The following is a 21,536-nucleotide window of genomic DNA, read 5'->3' as shown; positions in this document are numbered from 1 at the left end:
ATAATCCATTACATAGTGGGACTAACATCTGGTCCAAGTTTGTTTTCTCATCTTCTCTAATGTTCTGGGAAATTCTGTTCATGATAAATAATTATCGTGAGGAAAAGCATTTGTCCCTTAAGACACCAAAGAAGAGAAGCAGTATTTTTTACACAGATAATCAAATACTTAGGGGAAAACACACTTCTTTTCTACAATTCAGAAATACAGCCTTATATGCTTAAAAAGTACTTTCCACAGATGTCTCAGGAAGAATATTTTTCAACACTAATGCATTCCTAATGCCCTCTGTACACAGAATTATGTCAAGGCAAAATCTTGGGAGAAGATGTGTTGTCAGTTTGGTACAAATCAAAATGGCTCACATCCTTGTGGAAGATGCTTGGCCATTTCTGGGTGGCAAGTTGAGAGCAGAGCAGGAGGGGAGAGTTTAAGGTTTGGATTGTGGCCGATCCAGGGCTAGCTGGAGTAGGCAGCAGCAATCTCCACATGGCTTCTCTTTCTCCAGAATTGGAAGGAGTTGAGTAAAACATTCACACAAACGGAATCAGAAATAAAGAAGAACTTGGGATTTGAACAATCCCCTTATGAATGAGCAATGTACTTTGCTCATGACACAAAAAGAACTCTTAAAAAAATGAAAAAGTAAAAAAAGAAGAAATGATCAGAGAGAGCAGAAATACCATGTTGCACATAGTGGCTTAAAGCCATGTATGCATTCAAACCCCAGGCTCAGTTCTTTTGATACATCTAACAGATAAATCACGCTGTTGTTTGATCATCTACATTTGAATCTTATACTTCAAATTCAGATGAATCTTAGCAAGCTTAGGAGTCATTACTCCCTAATTTGAATTCAATTGAGTAACATCTGTGCTGAGAAGCTAATTGCACAGATTTTTTAGTGGTCTTTATATGAAGTATTTCCTCTTTTCCATTTAAGAAATGAAGCTTTTGTTAGCTCTGCAGATAACCATGGTTCAAATTCATGCCTATCATTAGCATCTCCTTTCTGTTTGTTGTTGTTTTCCCATCAGGTGTTTATGGAAGTTTGATTCCATCTTCTTACACAGCAATGCAAGATAACAGCCCCAGTTTCTTTCATCAGATGCTCTTTCATCACATGCTGCCCCTTCCTGCAGTGTAGGTGCTCCTGCAAGTCCCATCTCTGTTTCTGCAGAAGTTTCTGTTGACTTTGGATTCTCTGTGATACAATATTTTCCAGTATGATTTTTCAAAAACCAGTAATTTAAACAAAAAATAAAGGTAGAACTGGGAATATGAAATACAATCTGAAATACAAGATGAAGTTGCCTCCAAGCTGAACTATCTTGGAAGAGTGTCTGGGTCAAAGCTTTGATGAACTGACTTCTTAAAGGGTGAATTGATACAAGTTTTTTCATCAGGCTGTTCACACTGAATAATTGACAGCTCTGAAGGTCTGTGTGTGTATTCTGCTAACAGGCAGGATAGGTCCAGATTCTGAGAAGGTGGTCAGGGGGTCAGGAATATTGGTGACACAAATAAATGGGAGCTGGAGGAATAACATGAAGGTAGTGAAAGCATACCTGCACAGTGCTGAAAAGAAACTGTAAGCTCACCTCAGTTACACTACTGGAACTCCAAAGATGCCACAGAGCACAGGAACTTGCCAGAGACTGGAATCTTGCAGTCAGTAATTTCAAATGATATGTGAAATATAGTTCAGAGAAGCTGTGATTTATTTCAGTAGATCCCATACCTTTGAATCCTGTATTTTATCACTGAACCCATACACAAGACCAGTCTTTGTAGACATTTGTGATAACTGTTATAAATATTGTGTTCAAATGGGACCAGACCCTGCTGTTTGGTAACATGAGTCTCCTCCTCTTAACTCCCGAGGGAGCTGCAAACACAGAATAACACCCAGCTCAAACTTACACACTTTTAGCTTGGTGTGGTTTTCCTGTATATTACTCTCTGATTTTTTTTTTAGAAAAAGACATTTTTCTCCTTTCTCTAAGAAATGTAATCATTATATATTCTAGAAATAAAGAGCCACTGCTGCCTCTTGCATTGTTTTTATCTGGGAGTTTTCTGGTAAATGAACCAGACCAAATTCTTGAAATAAACTGTATTCAGAAGTATAGAGCCAAAGGGAGGAGCATTTCAAGAAACAATTAGAACCCATTTTCAAAATGCAAAGACATGAAAACAAACAAAGCAGCCAGCTTAAATTGGCTTTGATCCCCTATGCTCCAGCACCGCTTTTTGATCAGTGGCTTTTCAGTGAGGTAGAAGGAAGTTTTTATCAAAAATATTCCTGTAATTTAGGCACTGTAATGACCAGCAATCTACAGACTTTCTGGACTCAGAGAGGTTAGGTAACCACCTTTTTGTTCAGGTCCTCATTCTCTATCATTTTCATTCTAAGCATCTAAGACAGAATGTCACAGAAATCTATGGATTGATTTCTATTTGAGCTGATTTAAACAATGCTAAGTGCTACAAATGTGTCTATTACTGTCTTTAAACATCTCCATAATGAGCAGGAGTATATCAGTGATTTACACCTCGTCTGTTATCATCATCCACACTAAAAAAGGACTTCAAAATCATCTCCATCTCTTGTCAAAAGTGTTTTGTTTTCACATGTTCCATATAAAATTTGTTGATTATTTGTAAAATGCAAATGAACTGTGGCCAGGTAGATAGATTTATCTTACCATAATATTATGACAATTTACTTAATCATTTTATTGTGTGAACTGTGAAGATTGCTGCTGCTGTGGAAACACAGCAGAAAGCTTCAAGAATGCACAAAGGCAGTCAGCACTTGTGGAAGGTAAAGATGTGATGCTTTGTATTGCTGCTGTAGTCTTAAGGGAGGAAAAAAGGGATGATCTAAAAAAATCCCCCAAAGATTCATTAAGAAGGATTTTATTTGCACATTAGTGTATTGTGCTAAATTTACTTACTAATTTTGATGTCAACAGCGACCAGTACTAATGAAAAGCTTATGCAACACCAGCAAATTTAGTGAAATAAAAATACAAATAAAACCCCACATTTTAAAGAGTTAGATTACACCAAACTATAATTACTAATTCAGGATTACGCAAGACTATAATTAACAGTTCAGTGTTACAAACACTATCAAAAGGCAACTGATGACACATTTGCAGTATATACAAACACCATTGCTAGCAAAGTTTTGATACCATATGTTTTTTTTTTCCCTTTTGCTAGTAGTTCAAATGGCTTAGGTAAACTGAATGTCAGTAGGGAAATCTAGCTAGGTTAATGCTATCTACTCTGTTCCAGTTCAAGACAGGTTTAACATGCTGTTTAAATTCACCCCTGTCTACTAATAAATTTCCTAAACTTATGCTTGACAGTAGCATGTGCTAAGATCCCATTTCTTACAGCAGCACACACATGAATATTTTCCTGACTTAGAGCCACAAGGATACAATCTTCATTTTAAGCCCCTTCTGAGCAAGGCAAATAAGAATTCAGAGTCACCTCACTAACAGGAATCTTATAATGTAAACCACACTTCTCTCCAAAACAAATCCAATCAAAGGAGGCCAGTTTTATTCACGTGTAGTCAGGCCTTATGGAAACACAATTGTGAAGATTCAGAGCTGATCTGGTTCTATAAAATTGTGAATTCCCCATCTTTCATGAACGTTCTAATTGTATTTTAGAAAGATGGCAAGGGATACCAGTCTTCACTGGAAGTTATTAATTATGTAAGCTGAACAACAAATTAGATGCATAAAAGGAGCTAATTAAAGACAGCTGGAGGCCAATGGCAGGATTACCTAATGTAGTAGACTATGCAAACCCCAAATTCAAATAAATACTCCACAGGGAAATGCTAACCCTGATACCTTTCTAGATTCTGCTGTGGGCTTTCATTACTGCTGACCAATTCATGGCACCATTTGCCTGAGTGAAGTGTCAGGGCATGTAGATCTATTTAGCAAAGTAATTTAGAAAGATAAAAAACCTCAGCGCTTAACAGGGGCCAGCCTTGCTGCAGGAGGACTCACCCATGAAGACTCACAGGAGTCAAATCTGTCTCCATGAAGACCCAAACCTGTCTCCACCTCCTTTACATTTCTCTTTGCTCAGGGTGAGCTGGTTGGACAGCATAGGCTCAAATATCACCATTATCAGTAAGGTCCATTCTTATCTGTGGGATTGGATCAGGAAAGAGGAATACCTGTGTCAGATGGATCCCATGAGACTGCAGTGGAAGCTTTCAGAGGATCATGCTGTTACAGTGCTGGCCTCACTGATTTACTGCCTCAGCTTGTACAGTACAAGTCTCTGATCCTAATTTGCAATGCAGCATTTGTATGTGTGTGTTGCTGCATCATGCTGCAGCTTTTGTGCTTCCTGTTTTTCCACCACTTCTGGGTCAGAGATGGCCCCATTCTGATGAGCAGTGACACAGCTTCAGCCAATCATCCCTGTGCCCATTGAGTTGTAGCTGCCTGATACAGGTGGGGAGGCAGACATCAGAGATTCCCAGGTTGGGAAACCTTAGGTCACCATGCTAGAACAGCAGATCCCCTCAGTAAATCTAAATGACCTCTCTGCTGCCTTCTCTAAGAAGGCACTCACTTTCCTGAGTGTTGGATTTCTAGGTTTACCATTCATGCACCCCGTGGTTTGTGGCAAATGGAAGTTTACCCAAGACCTGTTTGTTGAGGCTCCTTTTTCAGCACCATGGAAGTTTTGGGTAGGAGCAGAACTCACCTGTGTGGCAGGCAGAGCTTCCCTTGCACCTCCTTCTGGGATCTAACAAGGTGCTTTGGGAATGCACTTTGCCATCCTCCCATTCATTCTTCACCCCCTGCTGCTGCAGCTGCAAAGTGCATTTCTTTGATTGTGTCACCATAACATGATGTTATGTTTTTAAACCATGCTGGTGGGTTTTCACTGCCATCCAGTAGATGAAGGAGGCATCCTATACACTCACTCCCCTACCCACAGAAAAGAAAGGAGAAAACCCCATCAGTGACTTCAGTAACATCAGACACTTCATGTACAGGCACATCTTGGTGTGGTTCTGTGCCTGAGGATAGATGGAGTGTACAGCTTTTCACACCTGAGGAAGCTATATGCTCCTCCCTTGGTTTGGGGAAAGGGAGCACTCTTGATACACCATTTTAAATTTTTGTTCTCTCTCTGTTAGCCTGCAGCATTCCCAGAAAGACTTCACACTGTAACAGAGCTCAGATAGATCACTGGTCCTATCTCTGTCTGTGTTCTTTGAACACAAGCTATCATCTCTGGTTTGCAATTAAGATGCTGTAGTGGGACTAACAGCAGGAGCTTCTGGTACACTGAGCTACTGAAGCTTTTGCCAGCTCGAAGAATTCAAAGGTGAAGTCGTACAGCAAAGCAACTGGAAAAAAAACACTCACAAAAATCTCTTCCAACAGTTGTGTGTTAAGAAAACTAAGTAAAGCTGAAAGAAGAAATTACATACTGGAAGTATTTTTAACTTGCTGTTTATATGGAAACATATTGTCTATGTTTGTGTACATATTTATATGTTTATTCTGCTATATGCAGTAGATAAATTGTTAACTGGAAAGGATTTTAAATATATTAATGACACTGCTTTGATCTGCTCTTTTCCCTTTTCTCTAACCCTTCTGGTATTTGATGGTGGGAATACAGGAGTAACTTGTGATTTGCCTGCAGCTAAATTACCTATCAAAATTTTTTGCACAAACACATTGGTGGCTGGCATATCTGGGTGCAGGGAGAAACACTCATTGCCTTTGTAAAGTCTGAGCACTATTCTCTGTGCTAAAAGAATAGATTCATGGATCAAGAAGAGTTTTGCTCACATCAAGAACTTAAAAGAGGCAAATGTATTGCCATTCTTTGAATATACCAACACACCTACCCTCACTGTGTCCTTTAATGTTTGAGACTCTGCGTGGTGGCTTTAGATTACTTTTGAAATGCAATTTTCACATTCTTGTTTGCTTTTACTGACATCTTAATACAATATAAAGCGCTTGCCAGAAACAATCCTTCTCTGTCAGACAAAGGCACCAAAGTAAACATTCCTTGATTTGTGCTTGGCAGCTGTTGAAGTGAACCCATGTCAATAGGAAACTTCTTTTACTACAGTTTTACTGAAACAATTGGTTATTAAATGAATTCTAGGTGATTCAGAGGCATGCAATTCCTACAGTGTATTTTTTATAGTAGATTTTTCCCTTTATGCTTTTAGCTTCACCTTGGATTTTTCTTTCACCATAACAAGTATAGAATTTTTCAATCATTCACAAACAGTCATGGTGGGAGCAATGGGTAGTCCTGCATCTACCTTCAAGTATAAAAGTGGTTTGATCAGGGGAACCACAGAGAGTTGCAGAGACCTGATCAGTCGCTAATTCCCTGCTCCTACCCACTCCTCTTTGAAAAATATAAACATATCTGTCTTTTCCCTTCTTCCTGATATTTCTTCTATCCTTCCTGAATTTTTAAAGAGGACCACTGATAGGTCTGAGATATCTTTAACAGGATCTTTAGCCTAGGAAAAACTCATCTGACATGCCTGACTGGAGAGCCTCCAAGCTAACCAGTGACAGTCTCACTTTTTCTTGCCCAGTTTTACCTGTCACTGGCATTAATTTTACAAGCCATTTGCTCAGAGACAAATTTTCCTTAAGGAAGACTGATGCATAAAGAGTCTTTCCAGAAGGCTTTTCAGTTCAGGATGGGGCTTGAGTCTTCATTAGCCTCCATCTCCCGGTTTCACCTCCCCACCACACAGCTGTTCCTACTCATTACACATTGCTGTCCCCTCCGGGGGCCCCGCTCCTGCTCCCCATTTCCCTTTGCTTCCCTACGGATGCTGCCCTACTCTTTCCAAGTACCAAAGCGCTGAAACAGCAGCACCCACATTACCCTGTTTATTCTGTCTGGGTTTAGAAAGCACCACTGACCAACATGAAAGGAGGTCTGAGAGAGTTTTGTAGTCTTGTAGTCTGAGGGTGCACTCACAAGCAAGAGCAGCATGCGTGGCACAGGCTGCTGGGACAGCCACCTGCAGAGATGACATGGGACATTTACCTTACTCTTCTCACTTTACGATGTCCAGAAACCTGACGTCTCCATATATGTCAAAATTGCTTTTTTTTTTTTCTCTCGAAGAATAATTGAGATAAATAAGCTGATAAATTTGTTCCAATCTGATACAACCTTAAAGACACCAAGCAATGAGGCAGGTAGGGGCAGCAGAGAGCTGGGAGAGGGACAGGCAAGGAGGGTTATGGTGCTGGCATCTGGAAAAGGAGGGGCTGTGTTCCAGGATTCATATATCTGCAAGCTTAGAGGCTCATGAGATCTGGATATCAGAAAGCTGATCAGTTCTGGGCCATCCCTCAGATTAACAGGGAAAAAGGAAGCAAAGCATAGCAGGGAAGGTTTTGCAATATAAAAAATAAAGAAGCACTGTGTGAGTTTTATATCTAGCCACCACTAAACCAAAGTCTCATCCATTCAAAATGAAAATTACACCCGTGGCCACATACCGGCTGATGTGAATAAATCTTCCTATTCTACCCAATTCTACAAGGTCACATACCATGCCCCTGTGAACTACACTCCTTCATGGTCTAGCTGCACCTGAAGCCAGCAGTTACACAACACACTTAGTCCTTGCAGTCCTGCTAAAAGAAGGAATAATTCATGCCAGGGGAATGTGTGTTCACTGAGCAGCTCCATTTCCCTGTGCACGTGTGTGTAAATCACATCTGTGTCCCTCGCGACCAGGCTCCACTGACGCTTCTCTGACAACACGAGGGACAACCTGCAGCTGGCAGCCTCCAAAAGCAGCAAACACTGCTGGACTCAGGCTTTAGAGGTGTCTCAGCTAAGGGTTTCCAGGCAAGAACATCCTTTTCTAAACCAGGAATCAGCCCCTTTATAATAACAGTCATCTGGCAAGGCAAGAAAATGTAGGGCTCCAATGCAAAATACATGCTGCAAACTACTTTCTGGCTGCTACCTGGAATGTTTCCTCATACATGCTGTCATTTTATTTTAAAAATACATGGTTAAGTGATCATCTAGAAATTTGTCTAGCTTTCATTTAGTTTTTCTGCAGTCTTCCTTTGCACAAAAGATTTTACATACTTGTGCAATAAACAAAAATATTCTATTTGTTTAAAACACTGTGAAATACTCACATATACATACATCACATACTCACCTTCAGTCTATTTTTGAAACTGTTCCAATGAATAACAGGGATAAAATCTGAAAGACCTTCAAACCCAGACATTAAGAAACATGTTTATCATGACAAATCTTTACTGCAAAATTAAAGTTTTATTGTGTGAAACGATTGCTTTTACATTAGTACTTCATTATTTCAGATAGGAATGGTTATATTCTTGCCATTTGCTACCATGTCATCGTTTCCTTGTCTGCAAGATTATGGTAGATTTCATCATTCCACTCATGAAATAAACACAAATAAAAAGAAGTTCCCACACTATGACTTTTCCTCATAAATCTGAAAAAGACAGTTATAGAAGGCAAAGTTACAGCAGTCAAACTCCTCTTATAAAACTCATGTCACACTTAGTAAGCCTCAATTTGAACTGGAATTTAAAACCTATGGATTTTTGGTGACAAAGTGAAAAGTAAAGTGATATATGATTAAAACTTCCTTTTTTCAGGTTTGTTGGATTGAGAATTTCACTCTACAATATATCCACAATTCACTGGAGTGCACACACACATTCTTCACATTCTACCTGTCTTTGTGCATTATTTCTGTAATCTCTTGTAGAAGATCAACAGCTGTTTGCCCTCTCCACCAAAGCGCTACTGTGTGATCAAGCCTTTTTCTCAATTTTCTTTTTTCTTTTTTTTTTTTAAACCCCTCATCCCTCCCCACATTTTTAGCACCTACTTGTGGAATTTCATCAACTACCTGCAAGATTCATGCAGCCTCACTGACCTGGTTTTATTATTGTGTTTAATTACTAAAACAAACAAAAAAAGTCATTAGAGATTTGCAGTTGACCCTGGAAGTGCCCTAAAAAGTTTCGCCCTCAGAAATTCATTCTTTGATGAGAAAAAATAAACTTTAACTAGTTTTAATGCAATAATAACATTTCCTTAGAGTCATGCAGTTTTTCTAACTAAAAGATGGGACACTGATGTAAAGAGCATCAGCATGAAGACTTCCAGGGGCTGCAAGGAGCCTCCTGTGAGGCCCAGGACAGCCAGATACTGAAGTCCCAGCTTATATCTGGTAGGGCATCTGAAGGAAGAGACCCCAAACTTTTGCCCTACATGGCAAAATGAAGAACACAATGTAATGGGCTTACTGTCTAAACAGCATCATTATTAATAATTTTATCTGAGGCGTCTTCTTGGAATGAAGAAAGAAGGACATGAAAAAGGCCACAGGTTTTAGGGAAATAAAAGATTCAGTAAAAGGAGTTTAAAAGAAAAAAAAAAAAAAAAAAAGAAAAAAAGCTCTGGGCTGTAGTTTGGGATGGCTGCAGCAAGAGGGTGAGGTAGGTGCCTCCACTATGGCAGAGGGAGATGATGAGTGGCTGTTCAGTCCAACAATGGCAAGCCACGTGCTTAATAGAACTAAAATACATACAGTCTATGCCAAAATTAAATCAAATATTCTCTGGAATCTACTGCCTCCTGCACTCACGTGAATCAGACAATTTAAACAGGGTTATTAGAATGCACAGGATAAATACATGTTAGCGAGTTAATCAATGCACATCCATAGAGTATATAAACCAACAATAATCAAATGTAACACCTCATATTGGTGCTGTCAGGGCCAATGAAAATGATAAAGTGCTTTCCATGGCTGTAAGAGTACAGGTGTATTATGTGGTCACATGGCTTATCAACAAATGGCACTAATTAGAATCTATTTCTAAATGCTACATCCCATCTCAAAGTAAAAAAGAAGAAGTAGTAGAAAAGGTTCAGGCAAGTGCAGTGGCTGGTGATGGGCATGGAAAGCCTGCTGCCTAAGGAGAGATCAAATGGACTAGGATGTTCAGCTTGGACAAAAGGCAGCTGAGGAGAATGAGAGATAAAACCATGACGTTAACACCTCCAAGGATAAATGAAATTCTGAGGGGTGTAGAAAAAACAATGTGCCATCATACCTCAGAACTGCTTTCCTTATTGGAATAAGTAGGGCAAATGTAACAAGTATCTCAGGGGTTTTTAAGACAAGCAGACCTTTTCCACCAAGTGTAGAATTAAATTGTGGGACTCTATGCTGTGGGAATTTATTGGTACCAAGACTGTAAGTGGGTTAAACACAACATTTAAAGGAACCCAAAGAAGTCTATAGGAAAGGATCAAACCCACAGACAGAACCTCCATCTCAAGATGTGGATTGTCATATATTAGGAGGTATATGAAGAGCTCTACATCCATGTGGGCTGTTCATATAGCTTTTTTATGTGCATCCACTACAGCTCTAGGTTAGAGAGACTCAACAGACCTCCCACCTGGCCCAGGGTCAACATAAAGCATAGCATCACGTTTTTAAAGTACCTTTTGATTGCAAAATCACATAAAATCTAGCTGCCCACCTAGGATTTCCTTAGTCACACTGCTCCTTCTTGTCCTTTGAGTGAGGCAGAGGATTATCTAATATGTTGTAATTAAATCAGAAATGCAGTTACTGTTGTCAAGACATGAGTCATTTTTCATGCACAGATCTGATTCCAGTGACACAGTTGCAAAGGCATCTTTTCAAACTCTATAACGCTGGAATAATTTTTTCTTCTGAGCTAAGCTGTCAGCAAAAACTGCTTAGCAGTGAGTGGCAATCAATCCAGCCTTGTCTCTCAACAAGTTAAAGAGTTTTGACATAGTGTGGTTCTCATCTAGAGGTTTGCTTATGAAAAGAAAATTCAAATGCTTTTTGAAAGTGTACTTTTAATAAAATCATCCACTTTTAGAAAGAAAAGCTCTATCCAAAGAAGTAGCATGTTTGCTTCAGCACCTCTTGAAATTTCAGTAATATTGCCGTGCATGCACTTGGGAAGATGCACTTCTTCAGTTTCACTTGACATTCTTGACATTTTTCACTCCCTAATCCAGAAAGAAGTGCCAGCCGGGACTTGCCAGGAAATATACCCGCTGGTACACGGTACACCATCTCAGTGAAGTATTAGCTGTTCAGATCCTGGTTGCTTATCTCTTTTGTTACTTGAACAACAAGGATTATGAATTATTCAGCTACAGTATGAAATTATACATTTCCCAGATTTCATAAAAGTTAAAATAGTGGGCACAGAAGAAAGGGACTATATTATGCAGAAGAAAAAAAAAAAAATGGGATCAGTATGAGGCAAGTATTTCCTAACAAAGAAGCCTATTAAATGGCTGAAAAATCCCTTGTGGGAAGAGGTGGAGGCCTCATCACTTCAGATATTTAAAACCAGACTAGACAAAGCATTCATCTCTACAGGGGCAGAGGAAATGGATAAAATTACTTATTAGATTTCTTCCTATCCATCTCTGATTTCTACAATTTAATATATTTTTTAAAATAAAAACCACATTTGTATAGCAAAGGGCAGAAAAACAAAAAAACATTTTCTATTTGTAGTGTTGCCCAGCACAATGAAATTTGATTTAAAATTAAATTTATGCTAGCAATTCAGACTGCAAGATGACTTCTCTTTGTTTAAGGTCTAACACTGAAAGCTTTGCTGCTGTCACATGTATCTCTAAAAAGATGATTTACCGTCCCCAGACTGGGGATTTATACTTTGTGCCAGAATTCTTTGTGAACTATGATGGTTCAAATTTGACAGAGGTGGATAATGCAAAAGGAAGAATGGTGCTTTACAGAAAAGTAAACAGGGTCTGTGCCCAAGGTCTGGCAGACTTATCAACTCCTTTGGGAGTCCCCAGTGCTAAATATTTACTGATGTCACTCAAAGGATAACATCTAGTCTGCTAGTATGAAAGTAAAAAGACTCTCAGTCTCTTTCTATCACTTTGAATATCTTAAAATTGTTTCCAAATTCTGTTCTTCTTCCCCGCATTTTTTCTTTTCTTCTCTCTTTTTTTCTTTTTTTTTTTTTTTAAATCTTTGAAGGCACTACTCTGTTTAAAATGAAGTGCACTGTCTTGCTTTGCAGAAATAAATATGAAGGCATGGAAAAAACCCAACCCTGAGAAACCTTAGGATAGTCAAAATGTTTAAGAGAGTAACACTGTGGATCTTTCACTCTACCCATAATCGATGGAGGAAGAGGAAATAATGTAAAGATGTAGATCTTAAATCTAAATCTAAATCTAAAATAAAGATGTAGAACTCCTGTACAAGAAATCAAGATTCAATTGAAGCTGAAGTGAATCTGAGCTGTCCCAGAGGTAATGCAGGGGTGGGTGTTGAGCCATGGTGGCCCTCAGGCTTGGGACAGCCTCTCAATGATTTTGAACCAGCCAAGACAAGGAAGGATATAGCCACATATTTTCCTTGCTTTGACATCAAACCTGTTTTAACAACATGCTGCTGCTTACCCGCTGCACACTGTTCACTCTCACATCCTGGCTGCAATTTGCCATATTTTCAGTATTATCCTTGCTGCGCTGGACTGGGCTGCAAACTCAGTGTAGTAGAAAAGATTGCTTCATTTCAAATTGCTGTTTATCCACAGTCTCATGTAGACTGGTTTCATGAGATGGGGCAGAAAAGTAAGAGGAATGGTGAGTTTAATCTACCAGTAGAACTTGTTAAAATTAAGAAAAACAATAGCCCTGTACCCAGCAACAAGGAACTCCCCCAAAAACAACATCCACCTTCCTGTGAATGTCTTCAGTTCCTCAGGTTGAAGTGTAGCCACCTAGGTGGAAAGCTGTGTTTTCCTGTTCTGTGCTTGTCTATCTGGCTGTGTACTGCTGGACTCCACAGAGAATTCTCTGAGTTGGAAGGGACCCATGAGGACCATAGGGTCCAACTTTTAAGTGGATGGTCCATACAGGGATTGAAGCCATGACCTTGGTGTCATCAGCATCATGCGCTGACCAACTTATCTGTATCCTCAGGTAATCAAGTCTGTTTGGAAGAGTCTATTTTTGGGTACATGGTAAAATACTGGCAACCCTGAAGTTTGCCAATAATGTTATCAGGACAAGGGTTTGCCTATTTTAACTGTTTTATATCAGCATATACACTATTGTGGGCCTGTAATCAATATAGCAGGACCTACCAAAGCTCACAATGAAGCTGTCAAAGCCATCAGCTCTTTCTTTGGCCACTCCTGTAGCTTTAAATAGTTAACATAACAGTGGGATTATGCCCAGATCTAAGGACCTGATAAATTAGAATGAAATTCAATACTTTTCCATTTGGAAAGTAAATGTACTCTAATAACAGTAGTGAATTAATTTAATTACCAAATTAATTTTAAATCCCAGAAGGGCCAGTATGAAAAACATCCAACTGTTTGCAGCAGCTCTACCCCAAAATATTTATTCAAAACACAGCACCTTTGTCCCAGGCATAGACAAAACCCCCTCTCTGCTTTGCTCAGCTTCTCTGTCAGCCTCATGTCCTATGTAAGAACCCACAGACTCTGTTAATTGCCCTTTGGGCTCTGGGCTCAAGCCACACCTGCAGAGCTTCATCCCTCACTGAGTCCTGCTCACAGGGTGGTCCAGATCAGCACATCCTTCCTAAGCTGTGCCCAGCAGCTGCTCCTGCATCATCCTGCCCCAGCCCTCAGGGGCTGATATCATGCTGTAAATGAGCAGCTGGTAAGGATACAGTCTGCATCCATAGGATAAGCAGGAATTAAAAACAAAACAAAACAAAAATCTCATTTGGACTAAATTAATCCTGTAGTAATGAATTTCTAGCACTTAGTACTTCGGCTGAGTCATGTCTGTGCATAGCAGGAATAAATCCCATCGAAAGGGAATTGCCTTGGTGTGCAGGCAGTATTTTACAACCCCAGGAGCCATTACTTTCCAAGGAGAGAAAAACAGTCAGAGAAAAGGAAGGAAAAGCAAGCAGAGGAGTATGCAAGTCTTGATTTTAGCCCCATTTACATCGATTTTAGCACAGTTATTCCACTGCAGAGGACACAAGAGTTTTCAGTTCAAAGTCTAAAGGATGGTAGAGAATAAAGGTAAGGAAAGCATAATATCTGAAGTTCTTCTAGTCTCAGTCACACAGCAAAAATTCTTTTCCACAAATAATTGAGATTTATCTCCCAGCAATTCTCAGTGGCCATATTGTAAGTCATATAGGTAATTTATGACCCCAAAGCTGCAATAGCATGCTCTGGCTGAGTGGCAGCATAGCTGTACAATCAATAATGCTTTTGCACACTTGCATCTTTGAGTGGGTTTGTATTGCAGCACAGCCTGAAACAGCAGCATAAATTTAATGGGCTGGCAGTCTGAAAAGTATAGAAGTATAACAGGTGTATTAATTTGTGTTGTGATGTGTAACTGATACCACTGTAATTTTGCTACAATTAGGCTCTGTTTTAAAACAGAGTATTTTAAAATACCTGGTGCTGGAGCTAAGATAATCAGCTGAAAATCAAAAGGAAAAGACAACAGGTAGCACTGTAGAGCATGTTGTGCAGAGGTAATTCATATATATCACACACTTGCAAAACCTATATCCTCTGTTAGCCCTTTATTAGAGACACTATATTCAGACAAATTGAACAAATCCTAAAACATATAAACCCCTAACACTACAAATACATCTTTCCAGAAGTTATGAAGTTCTATAAAACCACACAGGTTTCTGTTTTTCTTTCTTTTTGACATGATTGTTGTTGGGTACTTAAAATTTATAAGTTCATAGATGAGTCAAACCTTGACTGGAGATGATTCCTCTTCTAACTACATGTGCTTTACCACAAACATTAAAAACAATTACTTAGGAACAGTATTTGCTAGGATTTCTGAAATATTTTAGGTATAATTATTGTCATTACAGAAAAGTCTGAAACATTTCCTTTAATCATTCAATACATAGCTCCATAACTCCATACACTTGAAAACTATAATTTCTCTGTAAGTTTTCTTCTTACATATGTGTCTATATGTACATACACACACATATATACGCACTATTATAAAATGAGTGTCAAGAAAAGCAGGACCTTTACATTTCCACATTTTCTCTGTTTGCAATAGGAATAAAACTGCAGATACCACCTGTGCCATCTAGAAAAATCGAACCAGCTTAACTTCAAATCCTCTTGACAGGCTCTGCTTTTCCCACTGTCATTTTTTCATTCTTACCAAAGTCTGTTTGCTCTAAGAGTATATTGTTAGGCCATACATTCAATTTTCATGCAACAAACCCCTCTCCCTTTTACACTGCCCTGAAATGACTAAATCTTGTGCCAGACCCAAAAACCAGGCTTGCACTGCTCAACTCCACTTTGCTGTGCACAAGAAAACCAGTTTGCAGCTGTGGTGTTGCTAGACCTAGTTATACACATAAACATTAAATAGTACTTATTTTTGTGTTCTTCCAGTAGTTCAAAAAGTAGCCTAAACCATGCAACATACAAGCAAGCCTTACAGGGCCTGATTCTATGTGTGGAATGGTAAAGTATCAGTAATTTCTCTGAGCTCCACTAATGGAGACATGCTAATTGCCACATCGAGATTGCTGTCAACTCACAGTGGTGACAGGGGGAGTTCAGAGTAGTAAACATTTTGAAGGACTATGCCTTAAACAGAAACCTTCCCAAAGTCACAGTATCTCCTTACAATGCTCATTCTGTGAACTCAGAACAAAAACAAACAAACAAACAAACAAACAAAACCCCAAACCCAAAAAAACAACCAAACAAAACCCCAGTTAACCCCCAGATAGATTTTTTTTCTCAAATTTATATTAGTCATTGAAGATCTGTTTCCAAATGGTTGGGAAAACAAGTCTGTCTTGAGATCTAAAGTCACATAAACCAAATTCTCCAGCACAGCTACAGCAGAGTACATGTGCCTGAGGTTGGTCATCCATTAAGAAAGGACTGGTGGCTTGGGAATGTCACTAGTGGTGGTGGAAATGCTGGAGGGGAAGGTAAACATAACAGAGCATAGCTAGAGAAATCTGCAGAGCCCTGAACCCTCAAAGGGAAGCCTAAGGTTTGTACACTGAAGTAAGTGCACCTGGAGAACAGCAAACATGTGTCTGGGTCCCCAGAAGTACTCATTAGCAGGAATATTTCACAGTGAGCTGCAACTGTATGACAACAAAAAATGGGATTCTCTTTGGGGAAAGTGTTCTGGAGAAAAGTTTTTAACATTCAAAAAAAAATGTTGGCTTCCCACAAATATTTTTGCTATAACAAGAACAAAAAAAAAATGGTAGTTTTTTTTTATTCTTCTTACAGTATTAAATAATAAAGGGATTTAATTTGCTATAAATTATGATGGATTATAAATAACAGATATTTCAGAGCATGAGAAGCTTTGACTGAAGAGATGCAGTACTTGTATCTGGAAGGTGTCTGCTACAGTAATTTCTTCCTGGGTGAATCCTACAGCCTGAACTGACTTGATCAAGCCAATACAAAGAAAAAGTCCTACTCATTTGAACAGTGGCAGCAGCAGAAGCAGCAGGCACCAAGTTTGGCAATATTGCTTTATCCCTTTCTAAAATTCAGCCCTTCAAAATCAACATGTAGTTTTTATTTCCAATTCTTAGCTCAAGAAAAGCTCGGGGTGGGGGGGGGTCAAATTCAGTTGGAAAAAAAGGGACCGTGTAACTGGGGCCACTGCTTCCATTTAGTGGGATGGACAGTAAGAATAAATAAGAATACAAAGAATACAAAACCAGGATAAATCAACTATGCTACACATCTGGTAATACACCTTATTTTACTGTATTTGTTATCAAGATGACATGCAGTCTAGAACTTCATGGCAAACACACTGGCAAAAGCCATAAATCATGAGAATAACAAGGCTCGAAGGAACAAGGCTTACAAAGACAACCCCAAGGGTGACTTTCTTGGATACCAGTAAATAAATCCCTAAAGGCAAGGAGCTAAAGTACAACAACCCTAGCAACCACACTAGCACCCGAATCGAGGTCTGGAAGAGCAAAGATGTGCAGTTCCACACTGTCCAATTGTGGGACACAGTTGCAACAGAGTCAAAACTTGTAGGCCTGTAAAATTCCACCACGGGGGTTGAGTTCAGAGTCTGGGGACTTTCTCTTTGTACTTCCATGATTGTTATAACCAGGCAATTAGAAGAGGTGTGAGAAGGGCTAACCAGAGATGCCAGCCTTTTGGGAGTCAGCAACAGTTCTGTTGGGTTGTCTGGTAGGCACTTCTTTCCCTTTCCCCCACAAGCTAAATTCAGAAGGATGTTGTTGTCATCAGGAAGACTACTGACCTCATCGTCTGGCAGGCACGTTTCAAACCTGCAAAACGGGCACACTATGACTCCTTGTGGGGAATCACCAAAGTCTATGATCTTGCAAAGGCATTTGGCACACACTCTGTGACAACACTCCAGCACTTTTGGTTTTCTCTGTCGCAGGTTATAGCGGTTGTAGCAGATCTTGCACTCAAGCTCATCTGAGCTCTGGGTCTCCACAGACTCCTCTGGTAGTTGAGTGGTCATTTCTTCAGGTGGTTTTTAGACTTGTGGAAAGAGAAGTCAAGGGATGAAGAGGTCACAGTCTAATTTTAGAACATTTTCCTATCACCCATCTCAAACAGAAAAAGAGGAGATGACTTCATCGAAAGGCATCAGTAGACATCATCCATTCTCAGCTTCTGCTAGGGATTGTGCAGTGCATGTCCTTTACTCTGAGCCAGGCATCCATCTGAAAAAGCCAAAGTACAATTTCTGTTGAAAGCAAAGGCAAAAGCAGGAAAGGAAAGGGGAAGGGGAAAAGAAAAGGGAAAGAGGAAAATAAGAGGGAAAGCTTTAGCAAATGAAATATGCCAGTTCTGCTTTTTATAAGCTCAGCTTCCTTTGCTAAAATTACCTCTATAAGGTTGTTTTTTTCTGTGGCATTCGAGGCCTATATAACCGTCATGCTGATGAAACTTAGCATCATGCTGCACAGATTTATTTTAGAGTTGAAGCTCTGAGTGGCTCAGCCCATGAAGTTCTCAGCAGAAGCTGCAATCTAATCACTGATCTGTGACCATTTATTTAAACTCTGGTTTCTCAAGGAAATGAGACTTGACACCTGGAGCTTTTGGTCTTCCCTGGTAACTTGTGAACCTGCTGTCCAATTTCAAACAGATCAGCAGAGGGGCCGCAGTCCCGAAGATAATTAAGTTGCTAAAAAGAAATGAACACTGGCAGTTGGGTAGAAGAGAGATATTTATAATAAGTACCATTTATCCTGGAGGGCAGTGGGTGGTCAGCACACCCCAACCTCTGCTCTGAATGGGCAGCATGCTGCCTGGAGGTCAGCCAGAGAGGAGGGCAACCCAGGGCAAGCTGGTGATACTCTGGGGAAATAAAAAGTTTGGGGGAGTGGAATGGGTATGAAAGAGGTCCAGAGTTATTGCAAAGAATTATGTGGGGACCTAGGTCAAATCTGGATTAGGCGTTGTTAATTTTTCTGTTTGTGGAGCAGCCCATTTCTTTTTCTCCACCCAGCTGCTGGACATATGAGTACAAAAAGAAATATTCTTTAGCTTGCAAGAAATGTCTCCTTCAATATGTGGCTGCGGTTTTGCCGCCAGACACATCTGCCTCACTTAAAGAGATGTCTTGTCATATTTTGTAACATGACTTCAGGAAACAGTGCGTTTATTATAAACAAAGCATTAACCAGGAGGATGTGCTCTGGGGATCAATAATCACCAGCATTTAAAAAACCAGCTCTTATCTGCCAGAAGATGAAAACTTCTCCCATATTCAGGCACATGCTCACAGAAATGAGGGCAGAACTGCATTTTGCAGGTTTTCAAACTCATCACTTCATTTCTAGAGTAGCAAGGAATTGGCCACAGTCAAATGATGGGCAAAGTCAGCACTCGTGTCCAGATGCCTCTTGCATTATCAGCATCAGGCACAATGAATATGAAAAAGTGGCCTATTTCAATAAACTTATTTCTTGACTATTTGTTTTAGTAAATATGTGATTTCTTTCCCTTTCCACTGGGGAGTTATTACTCACTTCTAGCATTCAGATTTTTGTTCTTTTTTTTTTTTTTTTTTTTGAGGTCAAGGCAGGAAGCAACTCTTTTAAGCAATGTGCTTCTTCTGTCAATACATTTTACTTGCCGACCATCAGTGAAGTCTCTTTCATGGGCCTCTTGTTCTTACTGTCCTTTAAATATTTTCCATTGCTGCATATCCAGCAGAAGATATGAGAGACATGGATATATAACTTCTATAAGCAACATAATTTGTAAAACTCACTTCCAGGAACAAAGATGTAAACATCAGACAATGTGGTAATGAAAAAATCATGACAATATAGTAAAAAAACCACACACATTTCTCTAAGAATTGTTACAGACATGGCCCCCTTCCCGTTCAATTGCTTCAATAACTCCTTGCCTGCCTCTTCCAATTTGTCTTTAGTGCTCTAAATGTTTTCATCTCTGCCTTACTGTTGTTTTTTATTATTTGTACTGTGGATAAATTTGCATCAGGCAAAGCAAACATAACACCATCCACAATTTTCAAGGTGTACAAGCTAGACATATTCTCAGACTCAAAAAGGACATCTTTTACAGAACTTACAATTTATCCTTTATCTTTCGTTACACTGTGTGCTTCCTTATTAATTTCTACTACTCTTTTTACTTCATTCCAAGTATCATCTTCTAGATGACTTTTAGGTAGATATAAATGTCACGAGATGCTAACTTTCCAAAGGATGAACAAATCACAAAAAAGTGAAATGTCAGCCTACAGGGAGGAAAAGAACTGCTGTATAATTAAGAAGCCAAACAAAAAAAGTGATGGCTTTGGACTTTCACTTCTTGGGTATCATTTACCTTCTGTATCTGAGGTGAATTGGGATTACTAACAAGGTACTGTTAGTAATCTGCTGGCAAACTTTGTCCTACAACATAAAACTAGATTCCTGATTAACCAAAAACCTTCTAAAATATGTGTCTGCTTCTCATGGAAAATTATGACCTTTCTCTGAAAATTTCCTTGAAAAACCTTGATATTTTAGTGTTTATCCTTGTAATTAATATTTCCAGGCTTTTTACAGAACCCAACCCACTTTCCAACCAATTCTATTCAGACATGGACCACCTCTATTTGAAGCAGTTTTCAAATTGATTGTGTTTTCCTGATTTTACCACCTTTAAGTGCCACAATTTGACATTAATACAAGGAATAAGAAGTCTCTGGGACTAGTAATGTCCCAGTTGCTAAACTGGGATAATTAGCTCAATTTCCAGATCACAGTGAACCTCCTATTGTAGTTGGTGTCATAAGCTACTGTACAATTTTTTTTATTCTGTTTTTTAAATCTAATGTACTATACAAGAAAGTGTGACTTTCATCACCTTTCTCACTTCACAGAGTGTCTAAAAAAAATATCCCTCTGATAAAAGATTATTGATTGTTTTTTCTTCAGCTAACTTTAGATGCTTGGCTTCTCCTTGCATGTTTTAGTGTGATACTGCTTATTACTATCTGTTATTTATACATCTTTTCCTTTGAAAATTAAAATTTAATCACTAGCTCCTCTTAATGCTTTTCATGCATTTTTTACCCTCTCAGCTCTATGGTTGTTTCAGATGCTTCCTCTCTCTTTTTTGCTTTCCTGATTTCTTATGGAAATTTTTCCTTCTCAATATCCACTTTCCTGCTCTTCTTTTTTTCTCTCCTGGGAACTGCCAGGAGTTTCTCTTTTTGGGTTTAATTAATGCTGCCCTGCTATTATATACATCACATACACTAAAAAGTTCTCTGATCAGAGACTTATTAAAAATATATGGAAACTGAAGCTTTTAAAGAAATTTGGCTTCAAATTATTCCTATTTCTTGAGAAGACGAAGCATGTCTTGGGAAATATGGCCAGCTACTCCTTCAAGCAAATTCTGCTTTATATCAAAGATTTTCTAGCTGGTCTTTTGCATGCTTCCCAGGTGAGAATTTACTGGCAGAAGGCAGGATATGGAATTAAAGAAAGGAAGAGGTTAACTACTGCCCCTGTGAATCCTGTTCCCTCACCAAAAATGTCACAATTTACATACTTCTACTTGTTGAGTATTAAAAGCAATATAATGCAGGGAAAAAGAAAAAAAAAAAAAAAAGAAAAAGATCATGTCTATGTGTTCATGTTTTATCCTCCTCTTTGAGACACTTTTTTATGATGCCACAAGAAGGTATGTCCCTGTTATGTGCTCCATTAATATTTGGGCTATTTTAAATATTGAGCTACAACCTGCATGTTCTTTCTGACCTTGAAATCCAGGGGCAGTCATGATGAATCTAACCTCTTTCACATCAAGTACAAAAATTCTAAAGCACTGTGTTTATTTTTATTAATTCTGGTATTTGTCATGATTTTAAGCTGC

At 39.0% G+C, this 21,536-nt stretch overlaps 1 protein-coding gene across 1 annotated transcript; it reads right to left on the bottom strand.

Moving 5' to 3' along the window:
- Positions 1-16,820: 16,820 nt before the first annotated feature.
- On the bottom strand, positions 16,821-17,736 carry RNF182 (ring finger protein 182). Its single transcript, XM_086842231.1, has one exon. It carries the CDS (start codon positions 17,644-17,646, stop codon positions 16,909-16,911), a length of 738 nt encoding a protein of 245 aa, XP_086698357.1. The 5' UTR covers positions 17,647-17,736; the 3' UTR covers positions 16,821-16,908.
- Positions 17,737-21,536: the final 3,800 nt, after the last annotated feature.

Source organism: Cyanistes caeruleus, chromosome 1, assembly GCF_971803275.1.
Source record: "Cyanistes caeruleus chromosome 1, bCyaCae1.hap1.1, whole genome shotgun sequence".
NCBI classification, from domain to species: Eukaryota; Metazoa; Chordata; class Aves; order Passeriformes; family Paridae; genus Cyanistes; species Cyanistes caeruleus.
The sequence above is the reverse complement of the archived record's forward strand: the minus strand, read 5'-3'. Positions and strand labels throughout refer to the sequence as shown.